This window comes from Microcebus murinus, chromosome 3 (genome assembly GCF_040939455.1).
Source record: "Microcebus murinus isolate Inina chromosome 3, M.murinus_Inina_mat1.0, whole genome shotgun sequence".
In the NCBI taxonomy this organism is placed as follows: domain Eukaryota; kingdom Metazoa; phylum Chordata; class Mammalia; order Primates; family Cheirogaleidae; genus Microcebus; species Microcebus murinus.
This window is the reverse complement of record NC_134106.1, coordinates 36,142,676-36,160,249: the sequence shown is the minus strand read 5'-3', so window position 1 is coordinate 36,160,249 and position 17,574 is coordinate 36,142,676. Positions and strand designations below refer to the sequence as shown.

The 17,574-nt window shown below is 35.5% G+C and overlaps 1 protein-coding gene across 6 annotated transcripts in view; it reads left to right on the top strand.

The window, feature by feature from the left end:
* PREPL (prolyl endopeptidase like) overlaps positions 1-17,574 on the top strand; it is a 40,617-nt gene that overhangs the window by 11,222 nt on the left and 11,821 nt on the right. For 5 of the 6 annotated variants that reach the window (XM_012756148.3, XM_012756100.2, XM_012756154.3 and 2 more), the window contains 7 exons: positions 1,874-1,996; positions 3,197-3,263; positions 4,279-4,485; positions 6,091-6,226; positions 10,004-10,220; positions 10,838-11,023; positions 16,329-16,526. In XM_012756148.3, coding sequence (XP_012611602.1) covers positions 1,874-1,996; positions 3,197-3,263; positions 4,279-4,485; positions 6,091-6,226; positions 10,004-10,220; positions 10,838-11,023; positions 16,329-16,526 — 1,134 coding nt within the window. The remainder of the gene's footprint in view (positions 1-1,873; positions 1,997-3,196; positions 3,264-4,278; positions 4,486-6,090; positions 6,227-10,003; positions 10,221-10,837; positions 11,024-16,328; positions 16,527-17,574) is intronic. The other variant, XM_012756119.2, reaches the window with a different exon arrangement.

Below are 17,574 nucleotides of genomic sequence, written 5' to 3'. Positions count from 1 at the left end.
AAATTTCAGTTTCCTAGGAGTAATTCCTTTTGAGGAATTTTTTAGAATATTCCTGAATCCTACTTCCATTTCATTAAGGCAGTCAAAAATCCTGTTGCTTTCAGGGTTTATTTTGATTCAGATAAATTCAGTTAATTTGGATTTGTGACAGAAAAAAGTTAATCAGGAATGTAAAGTAAATTCAACTAAAAGGACAAATATTGGAAATAGCTGTGTTACTTTTAGCTCTGTGTCAACCATGGCTCTCAGCTAGAATGTGCTAGAAGCTGCAGGGTAGTAGAGAAAGGTACTTCTCAAAGCTATCCTGACTCTACTTCAAAAGTTCTAATGGGGATAACGGAACAGACAAATCCATATCTGGAAATAAAAAAGCAGGTCCTATTGGTATATTATAATTTCAGGATAGATTTCCAGTGATCTTATGGCTTAAAATTGTTTCTTTTGGATAATATGAGGGGATTATTGATATAGGTATTTATCTCACTACTCTAAAGATAAACCATAGATTTTCTAAAAATACTAAAAAACAAATGAAAAATAAACATATAGCCTCTGGTATTTGGACTTCAAGTAATTACTCAAAAAATTAACTATATGATTAGAAGTAGAGACTGAATGATTGAGACTACCACAACTGTCATTAATGATCATTTGAATCTAATCCAAATTATAAAGCATCCCTAAAAATCTGAAAGGAAAACCTTTGTGAAAATGATTATTTTCGATTTAATTTGTTTTCCTGATTTTTCTATTTTATTCTTGTGTTTAATTTTAGATCGTAAACTCTTTGTAATATAATCTATATTTATAAACTTACATTCTCTACAATGTTGGTAAAGTATCATGGGCATACTTGTGCAATAAATATTTTCCAGCTGTTGGAGATCCTTACCAAAGGCTTAGGACCCTTCTGGTATAAATCACTATACAGCTGTCCTCTTTGGCAGAGAGCTAACATTAAAAATCTTGGCTGGAATTCTTTTGCTTAAACAAGGCAAACCTGTGAAGTGTTGAATTATTAAACATTTTATTTGACAACTGAGGTTTTGCCTTATCCAAATTTTAATGATTTATAGCTTATTTGCTCACTGGAGGTCAGCTAAAGCTCTTAGCTTCTTAGACATTACCAATAAAACACAGTGAGTGCTTATTTAGCTTTCATCTGTATCTATACTCATGTTCATTAATTTTCCATTATTTTTCCTTGTCTCTCCTTTCATAAAGTGAATGTATTATTTTTTCCTTAAAGAAACTGAAAAGGCAGCCCTGTTTTATAAGGCATTAATTCACTTTTTGATAAACAGTTGTGTTTTGAGGGTTATCACCACAAGAGAAGAAAATTATGGTTAATGAAGTAGGAAGATTTTATTATAACTCTGGCTGTGAATAAAATAATTTGCTTATTAGTAAAGATAATATCTTCCTCTCTGATATTTTCCTTTCTTTAGTAGGTACTAAAGTATTTATAAAACTCAAAGACTTATTTTTCTACCTCTTATTCCTGACTATTAAATGTAAAAGTTCATAGAATTTCCCTTTCTTCTTAATTATGTATAAATTTTTCCATAGTATTTCTGAACATTCTCCAGAGTGTCTTAATACTCCCGCATGCTAAAGACTTATCCATTTAAAATAATAGTATAACCATCAAGTGTCTACCTTATTTTATTTATATTTTTAAGTGAAAAAAAGATCATTTTATTGATGAGCTAAAGAAAGAGCATTTAAAATCTGTGAATCAAATATTATTTCATAGGTATAGACCTAACATTGTAATACTTACATGAAAAGGAAATAAAAATCATCTTTTAAAAGCAAAGGGGTTTTTTCCTAGTTTGAAATATTTTGATCATAACAATAAAACCTTTTCCAGGAACTTCTGCCTACTAAACAAGAAAACAAAAAATCTCTTTCAAAAAATATGGATGCATTTGAAAAAGTGAGAGCAAAATTAGAAACACAGCCACAAGAAGAATATGAAATCATCAATGCAGAGGTAGGATACCTTATCTCTTTTTTAAAAAATTTTGATATTACCAATCAAAATGCAATGTGATTCATAGACGTAATCCCACATCAAAATTATACTGCTTTTGGCCTTTAAAATGTGCTGAAAAACTTAAAGAACAAAGAATAAGCAGAGTGTGATCCTTAAAATAAATTGAAAGATCAATACTAAGGTGAATTTCCAACCATATCTTAATTTTGGTTTTGAGGAACAACCAGTTCTGATTTTAAATTTTTTAAATTAGTACAAGGAGAAGTTAAAATCAAACTATTTCATATTTCCTTATTATATTATTTGGAAATTATTTGATTAGTTTGTCTGCTTTTTTTTAAAAAAAAAAAAAAAAGGAAATTCACTTTAAGTAGTATAATACCAGGAAAGCCAAGTATTTGTCTAACCAATATATGGTTACCACAGTGACAAATAGTCAAATGAAATGGATTAACTATACATATTGAAAATTTTTCAATAAAATTGGAAAACAGAACCACAGATTGTAAGTGAAAATCACATACATAGTAAAATGGTAATAACAGTAGTTTAAGAATCAAGAATTCCAGATTTAAATTATGCCACTAGCTAGCAGGTACTAAATGTGTCTTAAGCCACCGAAATATCGATCAATTGCATTTAATATATGGAGCACTGTGCATGCATGGGTAATATTCATTGCCTCAATCTCAAGTAGTCTGTATTTGTCACCCCACAGAGTATGAGATACTTTGTATAAAATCAAATAAAGACTGTACAGGTGGTGATCACAGCATATTTTAAAGGAAAGAATCTCAAAAAGTTATTGATTTTCTGGCTAATCTGAGCCCATTTCCCCATCTGCATCATTTTGGATTACCTTAAACATGCCACTTGATCTCAGTTCATTGAAATCACAATACAGATATTAGATGTTTCCAAAATATAGCTGAAGTGATTTGTACAGTCCTGAAAACTAACATAGGGTTTGTTATATCTTTTATTTCCTCTTGCATTTATGTATTAGAAACCCCTTCAGTGATCATGAATATATGAAAAGCATGTCTTACTAACTATATTGTAAAAAGTGGTCCATTTTGGATTTCATATGTGTTCATTACTATACTTTAACAAGTCTCATTTCTTCATTTTGAATAGTCAGACAAAAGGTTAATTAAATTATTATTAAATAAACCATTCGTTTCTTTCCATTGTCAGATTAAACATGGTGGTTTCGTTTATTATCAAGAAGGTTGCTGCTTGGTTCGTTGCAAAGATGAAGAAGGTATACCACTATTTTTCCTTTTAACATGCTCCAATTTTTCAGATTTCACATTTTTATAGGAAATTTGATATTTCTTAAAAGTATAGAAAATATTTTTTAAACGTTATTTCTGAATTGTCTTTTTTTTTTGAATGACTAGTTTTTAATATCTAGGTTTGCTAAAATATAGTTAACAATTACACTCAAAAGTTTAGGCAGGGGCCAGGCACAGTGACTCACGCCTGTAATCCTGGGAGCCCGAGGCAGGTGATCGTTTGACCTCAGGAGTTCGAGACCAGCCTGAGCAAGAATGAGACCCAGTCTCTACTAAAAATAGAAAGAAATTAGCTGGACAACTAAAAATATATAGAAAAAAATTAGCTGGGCATGGTGGCACATGCCTGTAATCCCAGCTACTCGGGAGGCTGAGGCAAAAGGATCACTTGAGCCCAGGAGTTGAGGCTGCTGTAAGCTAGGCTAACGTCACAGCACTCTAATCTGGGCCACAGAGCATGACTGTCTCAAAAAAAAAAAAAAGTTTAGGCAGGGAGAATGAAAATGGGATCCAGCATTTTTTGAGCATCTACTATGTTTCAGGTACTGTGCTAGGCATTTTACATATATTGATGTCATTTTTATTCCCATATTCTAGGTTCTATATAGTCTATAAATACTAGACTATAACAATATTGAATAACTCATAGGTTGATGCATAGAATAATATTGAATAGCATAAGATTATATTAAATAACTAATGCCTGTTTGTGTGAAAGTCACGCTGCCATCATTGTTGAAGGAAGCCAGAATATGGCCTCTTATAGAATGCATGGTGGCACACACCTGTAGTCCTGGCTACTCAGGAAGCTGAGTCAGGAGGATCACTGGATCCTAGGAATTTGAGGGTGTGGTGAGCTATGATCATGCCACTGTACTCTTAGGCTGAGTGACAGAGCAAGACCCTGTCTCAAAAAAGACCAAACAAGCAAAAAGATGCATCTTGTGGAGTTATCTCTTTCATATATTTTTCTTTATGCAGCAGACAATGATAATTATGAAGTTTTATTCAATCTGGAGGAACTGAAGTTAGACCAACCCTTCATTGATTGTATCAGAGTTGCTCCGGATGAAAAATATGTGGCTGCCAAGATAAGAACTGAGGATTCTGAAGCATCTACCTGTGTAGTCGTGAAGCTCAGTGATCAGCCTGTAATGGAAGCTTCTTTCCCAAATGTGTCCAGTTTTGGTAAGCCAACAACTGAAATAGTCCTTCTGTGTTGAAAAGAGAACAACAGTAAGAGAATTTTCCATACTTTTGAAATTTGTTTTTTTGCCATGTGAATAAAGGAGAAGACAAAGCGAGTGCCTGATCCTGTGGACTCCACATCCTCCTACATGCCTCTCATTCAGAACTTTCCTTCTTTAGTTGTGTATCTAAATGAATAATTTTTAAATAATGCTCATGTTTTAGAAGCATTATAATCAGACTCCAAGATGTACAGTGTATTTCAACATATCATTGATTCTTTGCCAATTTATTGTTTAGAATAGATTTTTGCATGTAAGTTGCATCTTAATGTTTCATTCAACTTTAAGCTTGGATATATTTTTTTAATTTCATGTTAAAGAGTTATTATAGGCCGGGCGTGGTGGCTCACACCTGTAATCCTAGCATTCTGGGAGGCCGAGCAGATCACTCAAGGTCAGGAGTTTGAAACCAGCCTGAGCAAGAGCGAGACCCTGTCTCTACTAAAAATAGCAAGAAACTAATTGACCAACTAAAAATATATATATAAAAAATTAGCCGGGCATGGTGGCACATGCCTGTAGTCCAAGCTACTTGGGAGGCTGAGGCAGAAGTATCGCCTCAGCCCAGGCGTTTGAGGTTGCTGTGAGCTAGGCTGACGCCACGGCACTCTAGTCCGGGCAACAGAGTGAGACTCTGACTCAAAATAAAAAAAGTTATTATAGCAAATTGCCCAAAGTCACTGCTAAAGAACTTTAAAATGTGTTGAATGAACTTATTCATCAGTGGAAGCTGTGACATTTTTAGTAACAGAACTAACTAAATTTTATCATTTATCATTGAGTGGTACATACATGTTCATACTTGGTCCTTCCTTTTTATTTTCTGCCATCATTTTCTCCATTATTTAAATACTTTAGGAAGAAATTGAAATTATACCCTATCTAATGGATTCTAAGACCTTTTGTACATTTTGACCTCTAAAATTTTGACTTACAATCACTGTCAACAAGGTGGCAGTCATGATGTAATTGTGCGTAAACTTCCTTTTACAGCTTCTAGAGAGATCAAGAACTGGCATTAGAATGTATTTAGTCATTGGAGATATCCTGTGGCTTGAAGGCAGACAGAAAAGATTCAGGCATGAGAGAAAAATGCAGTATCTTTTTTTTTTTTATACTTTTTCTTCTTTTCTTTATTTTTTTTTTTACTTTCATCACAAAGAAAATCAAATGTAGACAAGCAGTATCTTTTTAGACTTAAAGTTTCAAGTTGTAGATTTAGATATGTCATTTCCTGAAAGCAAATGTGACTTTACCAACATCATTCTTAAATATTGAACATTTAACTCTTATTTAGAAATTTGAGTACACTAAGACTGATAACTACTTAAAAACTTAGAACTGAGGTAGTAGTGTTTTATTCTATGTAAAGTTCTCTGGCTTATGCATAACACAGGTTAGATACAGACAAACCTGTTATATTTCGATTTCTAGGGGATAGACTTGCACATCTCTTCTCTTTGACACTCAAAATTAGAATGTGCTGTGCCTTTTTTTTTAACTGTATACTGGTAGCTATGTATAATTCTTTAATTTCTTTCAGAATGGGTAAAGGATGAAGACGAAGAAGATGTTTTATTCTACACCTTCCAGAGGAACCTTCGCTGTCATGATGTATATCGAGCCACTTTTGGTGATAACAAACGTAATGAACGTTTTTATACAGAAAAAGACCCAAGGTACTAGGATGATTCAATTAAATCTTTTTCTCAAGAATAATTTCTCCAGTTACTTAAAGTGCTGATCTTGGTTGACTTAAAATGTTGACTTTTGTTGGAACCAGATATAATAAGGCTAAGATGATCATTCTTTTATTAGTTGTTTGTATTCAAACTTGGAGTCTGGTTATATATATATATATATATATAATATACTCCAGAGTAAATACAAATAACATTATTAGACTGCAAATGCTGAGTTATTGTCTCTGGACTGTGACACATGAGAAGAATTGTTGAAACATTTAATAGGGCTGCCCTATAGCAATTACAAATTTCTCATAAGTCATAACTAGAATACCATAGTGTCATTTGCACAGAATTCACTCACTACTCATTTCATATGGATTATCTGAATTTTAAATTGCTTTGCTTTGAGCCATGATGTCCACGGGCCTTTGAAATTTACATTTCCCAGTACTCTTTGGTAACTCTTCCTTAAAGCTAATTTTCTCTAATTCCGTATAAATTATAGGGCTCATAGCCACTTAACCAGGCAAGGGGGGAAATGATGACAAATTTATCCTACAAAATCTCTTGAGTCTTACCCAGGTATACTTTTCCAAATGATATATGAAAAACAAATTTTGCCTTATTACAAGGGTCCTGTCACCTCATACGTCATTTAACAGTGTAGTTTGGACAATGTCTGAATAAATTTTGTAAGAAAAAAAGTGGAATTTAATCTTAAATCTATGATGGTGAAGTTGGTATCCAAAACAAGAAAACTAACCCTTCATTTCATAAACATTTCAGAGATGAAAATGACCTTAAAGAAAATCTTATACAATCTTCAGTTTATATTTAAAAAATATAGGTGGATAAATTACATTATTATATTATTCCAACTCATAGAACTAATCCATAGGTAAAGTTCACCCACTGACTTTATAATTTATTTAAAGAGTTCTGGGTACCTGATTTTGAAAAAGATATTGTTACAAATGTGGCCAGAAAGAGCCCCCACCAGCCAGGTTCTTCATCTACTTTGTTTCCAGTACTTCAGTAGATTTGGTTGTTCAGTGCTAGTTTTCTATTTTGATATTAGAGTGCCTCCAAAAATCTTGTTTTGGGAAAATGCCTGCTATTCTGTTCTTAAAGATTGGTACATTTTGAATATCAATTCTTCCATTTTCAAATATTTCCAAAGCCATTTAATTAAACATTACGAGGAAAGCAGTATTATATAGATTCTGAAGGGAAAGATCTAGACAGAATTAAAAGACCTAATTTTTAAGTTACTCAAAAGCAACCCTCCCCTCGCCAAAAAAATATTTTTTTCTGGTGCAGATGCTATTCAGTGTACAATTTACAGTGTGGTCCTACCTCCAGGTACTAGGAACAGAGCTAAATGAGGAAAGCCTGGGAGGCAGCCTGGTCACTGAAGACTCTGGGGATCCAAACCCCAGAGATCCCAGTGAGGCAGGCTTGGCGCAACCTGGAATGTATTAAGCCACACCAAACACTTGGCAGTTTAGAAAGTTCAAGTAAGAGGAATTTGAGAGGAATAGCTTTAACTTTTTTAGAAATATGTCTGTTGGAGTCCACAGACGGTTAAAGAATTAAATTATAGCCGGGCGCGGTGGCTCACGCCTGTAATCCTAGCTCTTGGGAGGCCGAGGCGGGCGGATTGCTCAAGGTCAGGAGTTCAAAACCAGCCTGAGCAAGAGCGAGACCCCGTCTCTACTATAAATAGAAATTAATTGGCCAACTGATATATATATAAAAAATTAGCCGGGCGTGGTGGCTCATGCCTGTAGTCCCAGCTACTTGGGAGGCTGAGGCAGAAGGATCGCTCGAGCCCAGGAGTTTGAGGTTGCTGTGAGCTAGGCTGACGCCACGGCACTCACTCTAGCCTGGACAACAAAGCGAGACTCTGTCTCAAAAAAAAAAAAAAAAAAAAAAAAAAGAATTAAATTATACAGCTAACTCTTCAGCCACTGCTCTTCCTTTATGGCAGAACCTAAATCCTCCAGGAAAAAATGGAATTAGCCTGAAATGACTCCTTCCATTCTGTCTGGCAAGTGGCTGTAGTCATTACTTCCACATATTGTCTGGTTAATCTTGGTTAAGCCATTTCTTCTATTCTAAGCAAATAAAATCTAGACAGCATAATAGAGGGAAAGTATTTTCAACAAAAAGAGAAATTAATACGCTTAATTTGTAAAGAGCTATTTACATATGAATAATTTAAACACCTTCCAACTTTAAAATGGACACAGACATTTCACAAAAGAAAAACAGTTGGCAGGCCGGGCGCTGTGGCTCACGCCTGTAATCCTAGCTCTTTGGGAGGCCGAGGCGGGTGGATCGTTGGAGCTCAGAAGTTCAAGACCAGCCTGAGCAAGAGCCGAGACCCCGTCTCTACTAAAAATAAAAAAAAAAAAAAAAAAAAACGTTAATTGGCCAACTGAAAATGGAAAAAAAAAAAAAAATAAAGGAATAAAAAAAAAAAAAAATTAAATAAAAAAAAAAAAAAAAAAAAAACAGTTGGCAAATAAACATGGTAATGTGATCCAATACAGAAGAAATTTTACCAAAATATAAGCTGTGCTTATCTCTGGGCAAAGGGATTCGGGGTTATCGTGCTTCTTGACAGTTTTCAGTATCTTCAGTATAGATTACTTTTATAATAAGGAAAAATGTAAATATAACATTTAAAGCCATCCAGTATGTCAGTATGAAGTAGTACCATGCTCTTTAGCACATTATTTGGTTATGTTTATCAAGTCATAAAAATACTCTTAATCATTAAATTACTATTTGCATTCCTAAGAATTTGTCCTAAGGAAATAATTATAAAAATCCAGGAAGGTTATATTCTTTATTATATGAAACATTAAAATCTGAATTTTTAAGAATTATGATAATTCAACCTGATATAATATTAGTTGGCCATTAAAAATAATAATCATAAAGACTTTTAACTAATATGGGGGAATATTGCTATTATGTGAAATAAGAAATGCAGAATCAAAAATTGTATCTGTATTATAATTACTTTGTTTTGAAGACATGCGTGAAATCTAAATAAACATCAGAGGGAAAGGTAGAAAAAGTAAAATAGTTCATCCTTTAAATGTGTTAAGTTAGTGATATTGTGAGGTTTTTCCTCAGATTGTTCTATTTGGTTGTAAAACTGGGAAGGGGGTAAAAATCCAATACATATACTGAGAACAAAACAAGAATAAGCTTTGTGTCCCTTTTCTTCCCTATTATTTCATATCTCCTCTGGAAAGTTTATTTCTTCTCTCAGCAAAAACCCACATTATGTATTAATGTGGTAAAGTGAGAGATGATGTCTGTGGTGTCCACATAAAGATAAATTAATGAATGCATAGATATGTGGTAAAAGAACTAAGCAAAATGTTAGCAATGATAGAATCTAGATTGTGGGTATGTGGGTGTTTGCTTTACAGTTCTTTCAACTTTTCTGTATGTTTGAGAAACATTTATGATAAAATGTTAGAAATAAATGATTTTGTCTCTATGGTGGAAATAAGGAAAATAATAGCCAGTTAAATTTACAAAAAATATTCAGTAAGGAATTATTTTTATTTTCTTTCTGCATTATAAATTAACATGTTTACTTTCTCAGCTTGCTGAGCTATACAACAAAAAAAAAAGGAAAAAAATTAACATGTTTACTGACTACCTCTGAGATAATGTCATTAACAAGGTAGCATGCAACTGAAATTTACTGGGATCTCACGTTTCTCTCTCTCTCTCTCTGTCTAGCTACTTTATTTTCCTTTATCTTACAAAAGACAGTCGTTTCCTCACCATGAATATTATGAACAAGACCACTTCTGAAGTGTGGTTGGTAGACGGCCTGAGCCCTTGGGACCCACCAGTACTTATCCAGAAGCGAATACGTGGAGTCCTTTACTATGTTGAACACAGAGATGATGAATTATACATTCTCACTAATGTTGGAGAGCCGACAGAATTCAAGGTAATCCTGAATTCTCCTTGTCCCCATTTGGGCTAAGACGTGTCACACTTCCATCAACAGCATTTCTTGCTCTAAGCGTTCATTGTTTTGTAGGCTTTTATTAAAGTGTAGAAATTGATCCTAGCTTCCTATGCATACCAATCCCATTTCTCTTCTCTTAGAACTAATGCCTCTGTGTATTTTAATTGTGTCTAAGAGGTTAGTAAATAAAACATATTCTATCCTGATTATATATATCACTAAGCCAAACTTAGTGGCTTAAAAGAACAGTTTTATAAACTTGTGGTTTTTGTGAGTTGGCAATTTAGATTGATCTCAGCTAGGCAGTTCGGCTGATGTCAGTTAGGCTCACTCATTTATCCATAGTCAGCTCACTGCCATTGCCCTCACTTGAATGTCTAGTCAGCTAAGCACTGGGTCATAATGTCTTATCCAGCAAGCTAGCCTGGGCTCATTCATATGGTGATAGTCACACTTCATCCCTGATGCAGTTAGTTCCTTCAGCTCTTCATGAAATAGTGAAGACTAGTATAATCTAGTTTTCAGTGATTTCATCTCTGGATGCTATAGCCTTCATGTTTTGTTACCTAGATCTCTTCTAACTTTGTTCTGTACAGCTAATGAGAACAGCAGCTGATACCCCAGCAATTATGAATTGGGATTTGTTTTTCACAATGAAGAGAAATACCAAAGTTATAGACATGGACATGTTTAAGGATCACTGTGTTCTATTCCTGAAGCATAGCAATCTTCTTTATGTTAATGTGATTGGTCTGGCAGATGATTCAGTTCGGTCTCTAAAGGTATGTTTAATTTTCAAAAGATAATACTGTTAATTAAAATATATATGCAGTTTTGCTTAACAGAACATTCAATTTTGAATAATAGCAGTGTTCTTTTTCTTAAAGGGAATTTAATTTACTTTTTCTTAAAGGGAATTTAGCATACTTGCTCATGCTTTATCAGGTTTAGGAAGTATATTTTAGAGTCACTTGGAGGACCTTGCTTTTAATGCAGTTTTACTTAAAATACTCTTACAGCATGGACTTCAGAAGTAAAGTTCCATTGTATTTCTCTTTTTACATATCTCTACAATTTTAGGTATAGTAGTAAGTCAGGCCAACTTGGCAACTAGAGCCTAACCACCTACTGCTAAGCTTCCCCATCCCACATCCCCACTAGGGATAGTAATCATAGCCGTTGTGTTTTGGCCACTGCACACTTGTGGCTACACCATCTTCTCTTTGCCAGTTTTCTTACCCATGGGGGATGGGAGGGACTCAGCTTTGGTTTCTTTCAATGTAGGGGTGGCAGTGATCTCCACAGCAGCACAGAAGTGTGATGGTGGCAAGTCTGCCTGGCAGGCTAACTAGTTGATACTGCCTGTGGGTGCCACAACAAATAATCTGTCTCCACAAGTGAACTTGCTAAAATTGGTGAATGGCAACCTTTTTGGTCCAGTATTAAAGCAGCATTCACATGTGAGTTAAGGTAGCAAGCATGAAGGGAAGAGGAATGGCTCCATAGTGCTTGATATGAAGAGTTATTGAGCCAGTTGACCAGCAAGCAATTTAGACCACTTATACCTGTCTAACTCCAATATTTTTTTTTTTTTTTTTTTTTTTGAGACAGAGTCTCGCTTTGTTGCCCAGGCTAGAGTGAGTGCCGTGGCGTCAGCCTAGCTCACAGCAACCTCAAACTCCTGGGCTCGAGCGATCCTTCTGCCTCAGCCTCCCTGGTAGCTGGGACTACAGGCATGTGCCACCATGCCCGGCTAATTTTTTATATATATATCAGTTGGCCAATTGATTTCTTTCTATTTATAGTAGAGACGGGGTCTCGCTCTTGCTCAGGCTGGTTTTGAACTCCTGACCTTGAGCAATCCGCCCGCCTCGGCCTCCCAAGAGCTAGGATTACAGGCGTGAGCCACAGCGCCCGGCCCTAACTCCAATATTGTCAAAGTTCCTGTTAAGATGTAATTCCTGTCAACTTAGTGACTGTTTATTGAACTTCTATGTGCAAAATACTGTATTGGGCATTATAGAGTGGAAAGATAATAGGACAAAATATCTAGCCTTAAAGAGGATACAGTTTATCATAAGATTAGACAAGTACACAAAGATTAAGTATAATGTGGATTTAAATAAGTGGTATCAAAAACATAAAATATGCTATGGGGCTCGAAAGAGAGAAAGAAGGCTCAGGAAAGCTTTTGGTCAAGTTGGTTGACTTTGAAACAAACCAATAAAGGTAGATAGGATTTTGACAGGTGGGGAGGGATATGGCATTCCAGGATAAGAAAGCCATCAAACGAAGCTCTGTGCTGGAGAAGTTCAGAAAGTGTTCAGGAAACTGCTAATAATTCCATTTTATTGAAGCAAAATACATTTCTGGGGGATAAAGATATGATTTGATGGGTTTTGACTGTCGGTATGAGGAATATATGCATAAATTATGAAGGGGAAACATTTGAAGTCTGTGAGCAGGGCAGTGGTTTGGGAGTGGAGCTATACTTGATATGATTATCCAGCAGCTGTATTAGGGTAGACTGAAGCAAAAAGATAAGGGGCATGGAGACTACTTTTGAGATTGTTATACTGGTTTAAATAAGAAATAAAGCCTAAAATAACTGAAATTCTCCAGCTAATCCCTAAAATCAAATTATCGAACATAATGTCCAGTTTCTTAGAATACTCCTAAAACAAAAATGGTGATCGACTTCTGGGATTTTCTTACTGTCTTCATCTGATGGAATCAGAGTTTTTCTTTTCACTTGCTAATTGATCCCAAAGTCAGACATCTTTAACTGGATCACTGGCAGAGGATCTATCATTAGTGTAACCAGGGATCCTCAAACTTTAAACAGGGGGCCAGTTCACTGTCCCTCAGACCATTGGAGGGCCAGACTATAGTTTAGAAAAAACTATGAACAAGGCCAGGCGCAGTGGCTCACGCCTGTAATCCTAGCACTCTGGGAGGCTGAGGCGGGTGGATTGCTCGAGATCAGGAGTTCAAAACCAGCCTGAGCAAGAGTGAGACCCCATCTCTACTATAAATAGAAAGAAATTAATTGGCCAACTAATATATATAGAAAAAATTAGCCGGGCGTGGTGCCACATGCCTGTAGTCCCAGCTACTCGGGAGGCTGAGGTAGAAGGATTGCTTGAGCCCAGGAGTTTGAGGTTGCTGTGAGCTAGGCTGATGCCACAGCACTTACTCTAGCCTGGGCAACAAAGCAAGACTCTGTCTCAAAAAAAAAAAAAACTATGAACAAATTCCTATGCACACTGCACATCTTATTTTGAAGTAAAAAAACAAACGGGCAAAAACACCCACATGTGGCCCACAGGCCCTAGTTTGAGGACACCTAGCTATAATCTATATGAATAGGGATGAGAAAGAATATGTAATTTCTAGCAATGCATTTATTACAACAAAATTCTATGTCAAGAAAATTAGGAATGTCATATAAAGTTTATTCTGCTATAATATGACTTCAAAGTAAACAGGACCTTTTACATTTTTAGTAAGTATTCCTATTTTAAAAATATGCCTTGGTTTCCATGGTTTTAACTTCCATTAGCACAAATATCATGTCTTTATTCTATACCCTCTATCTCAGTGGCCCCCAACCTTTTTGGCACCCCCAAACAGGGACCTGTTTCATGGAAAACAATTTTTCTATAGACAGGCAGAGGGGAGGGGGTGGCAGGGTGAAGCTCAGGCAGTGCTGTGAGCATTGGGGAGCAGCTGTATAGATGAAGCTTTACTCCCTCACCCAGAGCTCACCTCCTGCTGTGCACTCCTTCACCCCCATTCCTAAGTTTCATGGGCGGGTGAAGGGAGGCTCTGCAGCCTGGTCCCTAACAGGCCATGTACTGGTACTAGTCTGCAATCCCAGGGTTGGGGACTGCAGCTATGTCATTTCATTCCTGACTCTTCCCAAATTCTTCCCAAAACTATCCTATTATGCCTTTTATAATGTTCTAGGTCATCATCAAATGGAATCAATACTATATTATATTCCAGGTGCTACTTAAAGAGAATTGTATAGATCAGACCTTTTTCATGAACCTGGATAACATTGATTAACATCCATAGACAGTGCCATATACAAAGCACAAAAATCTTTAACCAAACCATGAGTGCATTATAAAGTATTTCTGTATGTAACATCTCTGCCTAGTAGGCACTCAACTAAAATATCTTTTTGAACTCAATCTCAGCAGTAGAAATGTAAAACCTTTCATATATTTGCTTCCTATCCTTGGTGATCATATCATCACTATAATATTTTCTGGTAGCTTTTTTTCCACCCAAAAAAAGAAGTTATGATATTTAATTGAAGCAAATGGGACATTTTTGCTCTGTGCTAACATTAATTTCATTTAGAGGAGGAGTCTGCATCCCCAGGCCCATTTTCTTTTAGCATATATGTCTTAATCATTCTTTCAATGAAATGACTATAGTTTGCTGGTAATGTTAAAGCTGAATCTATTTCTGTCAGTATTTAAGGGATGTCTGCATCACCTGGTGAACTTACATTCGAGTGCTGTTCATTAGTATACACAGATACACTGCAGGTTTATCTCAATAGGGAATAGGGCTTAAGATACTCTTACGATAGTTAATACCTATTTATGCATCAAACGGACAAACTTTAAAAAGTCCAGAGCCTTGAAATGGTTTTTGTTATGATAAAATTTTAACCTTGGTCCTCTTCATTTTGGAAAAACACCCAAAAGACTTTTTGATTTATTGGAACCCCTTGTTCTAAAGCTAAGACAGCTTACTACATGGGTCACATGGAAACTGTCCTGTGTCTCACCAAAGAGCAGAAAAAACGTGTGCCTGTGGGTTCAGGTAATTTGTACCTTCACTCTGAGGCCTGCTTATGAGGTTTGTAGCAATTCTTCAACCTCTCAGGTCTTAGTTTGCTCACTTGCAGTTATGCTACCAGATTTATCAATTTACATGTTTATACTTTTTTTCTCTAGTTATGTCTTACATTTAAATAGACAGATTATCCTTTAAAGTAGTACTCAGTCTGAGGAGAATAAATTAGGAACTCTTAGACACTGCAAATGTGTGCCTTTATTAGTGTTTCAAGAAAATATATTCTTTGGGTTAATTAGAAGAAATTTGCTCAGAGAACATAAACTCTTTGGCTGTCATTTCTGCAGGTGAAGTAGTGCACTCTTTATGCACACTTCCCCCATCTACCCTTTTTCAGCAGTGCCCACCAGTCATGTTGCTGTGCCTCTGATTTTCTAAGGAATTTGCTCTTTCTACAATTACTCAGGAAAAGAAAGGCAATTTTCTTTTAATGTTCTGACTCTCAGTACCATTTCTAACACTCTGTCAACCTGCTTACCGGAGTTCTTTAAAAGGTGTAGAGAGATGTTAGTGGAAGGCTTGAAGCTGGACCCCGCTGCTCTAAGAGAATAAATTTTGATTCCTTTCCTTTTTTCTTAAAGTTAAGAATCTTAAGCATAATAGCCATGAGTCTCTCAGAGTAGATGTGCCAGGAAAGGTTTTGTTCTGCACAATGGTTAGCCTGGAAGCTAAAGTTAGAAACAGATTGTAAATGCTTTAGTGCTGCTGAGCCCGTTTGTAGCTCCGGAATAATAACTGTCATCACTGCAGCTGTCCAGGCAGCAGGGTAAGGACTGGTGGATAAATTATTAAAAACACACGCATGTGAGAGATTTCATGTTCTGTGAGAATGGAGATCTTGGAGATGTCGCTGTGTTCCAGAATTACTATTGGATTTGCTCTTATTCTTAGCCATTTTGCTATTTTATTGCCCAAGCTTGTACCCCAAAATAAACTTTTATATTAAAGGCTATTTCTTATAAATCTAGAATCATGCTAAATCATTTTCCTATAATTTTTTATTTTATTGGTCATTAATGTAGAGTTTTATTAATTTTTTACTTGAAATATATTTTGTTGTGATAAAGTAATCCTTAAATGAGGCATAATGTGGTAATACATGGAAAGTAAACTAGATGTCCACATCATCTTGTTTGGAGTGGACTCAGAAATTTAATTAATAATATAATACTTAGTATCTAAAGAGTAAAAATAACTGTTTTATTTCTTTAGCTCCCTCCTTGGGCCTGTGGATTCATAATGGATTCAAATTATGACCCAAAGAACTGCCCCTTTCAGCTTTGTTCTCCAATACGTCCCCCAAAATATTACACATATAAGTTTGCAGAAAACAAACTGTTCGAGGAAACTGGGCACGAAGACCCGATCACAAAGACTAGTCGTGTTTTGCGTATAGAAGCCAAAAGCAAGGTAGGTCTTTGTAATCTCCACTTTCAGCTCCAGTTTGCTGAAAACATACTGTTTGTCAGATACTGCACAGTTGTTGGGGTTACATTAGCATAGTTTACCAAGGCTTCCCTTATACCACAATAAAACCCAAGAGATTGTAGGGAATACATGGATTGTTTTAACTTTAAATACTTAGGTATTCATTTTAACATGGATTAGAAAATCTATAACTAGCCCATCAAGCCCTTTATTTCACGTATTATTTATGTCTGAGTTTAAAAAGTCGATTTAAAGAAAACATCGAGTGAATAGAGTTCATACGGCAAAAATTGTGAAGGTGGTAAGCAGTTGACTAGAGTGAACTAGACTAATACAGTCCCTGCCCTCATGAGGCTTATCTAGCAGGGAAAAATGGCAGACATTGAAGAAGTAATTACTGATACACTGGTTGCTGCAAAGGAAGACATACTGAGCACAACAGAAGCATATGGCAAAAGGACCATACCTAGTCTGAAGATATCAGGGAAGGTTTCTTTGAAGAAGTGATGTCTCTGATAAGACCTGTAGGGTGATTAAGAGTAAGCTGGAAAGGAAACAGGGGATTTGATTTTGTGTAGAGGCCCTGAATTAGGAAGAAATGATATAATTCAAGAAGTATAGAGGAGGCCAGAATGGCTAAAATGGAGTAAAAGAGGGAAGATTGGCAGGGGGAGGAGTAGAGAGAGAGGAGACATAGAAAAGGAGATAAGAGATATTCCTATTCCAGGTATACTCAATATACAGCATTTACAAATCTGTGCAAATAGGGAACAAATTAATACATAAACTGTAGCCTTGAATTTAAGAAATTTTCAGACCTTACTTAGCATATCATACATTAGGTAATTTCACACTGCAAAGAATAAATTGCAATGCACGCCTTTTATTTGTATGAATTTTTTCTTTAATTCATTGATATTCTTTTAATATCTTAAGTAATATTATTTTTACCTTCTAGATTTTTTTTGTGAACAAAATATATACTTTTAGGTATTATTTAGTTTTACAAACATAGGATTATAGCAGTCTA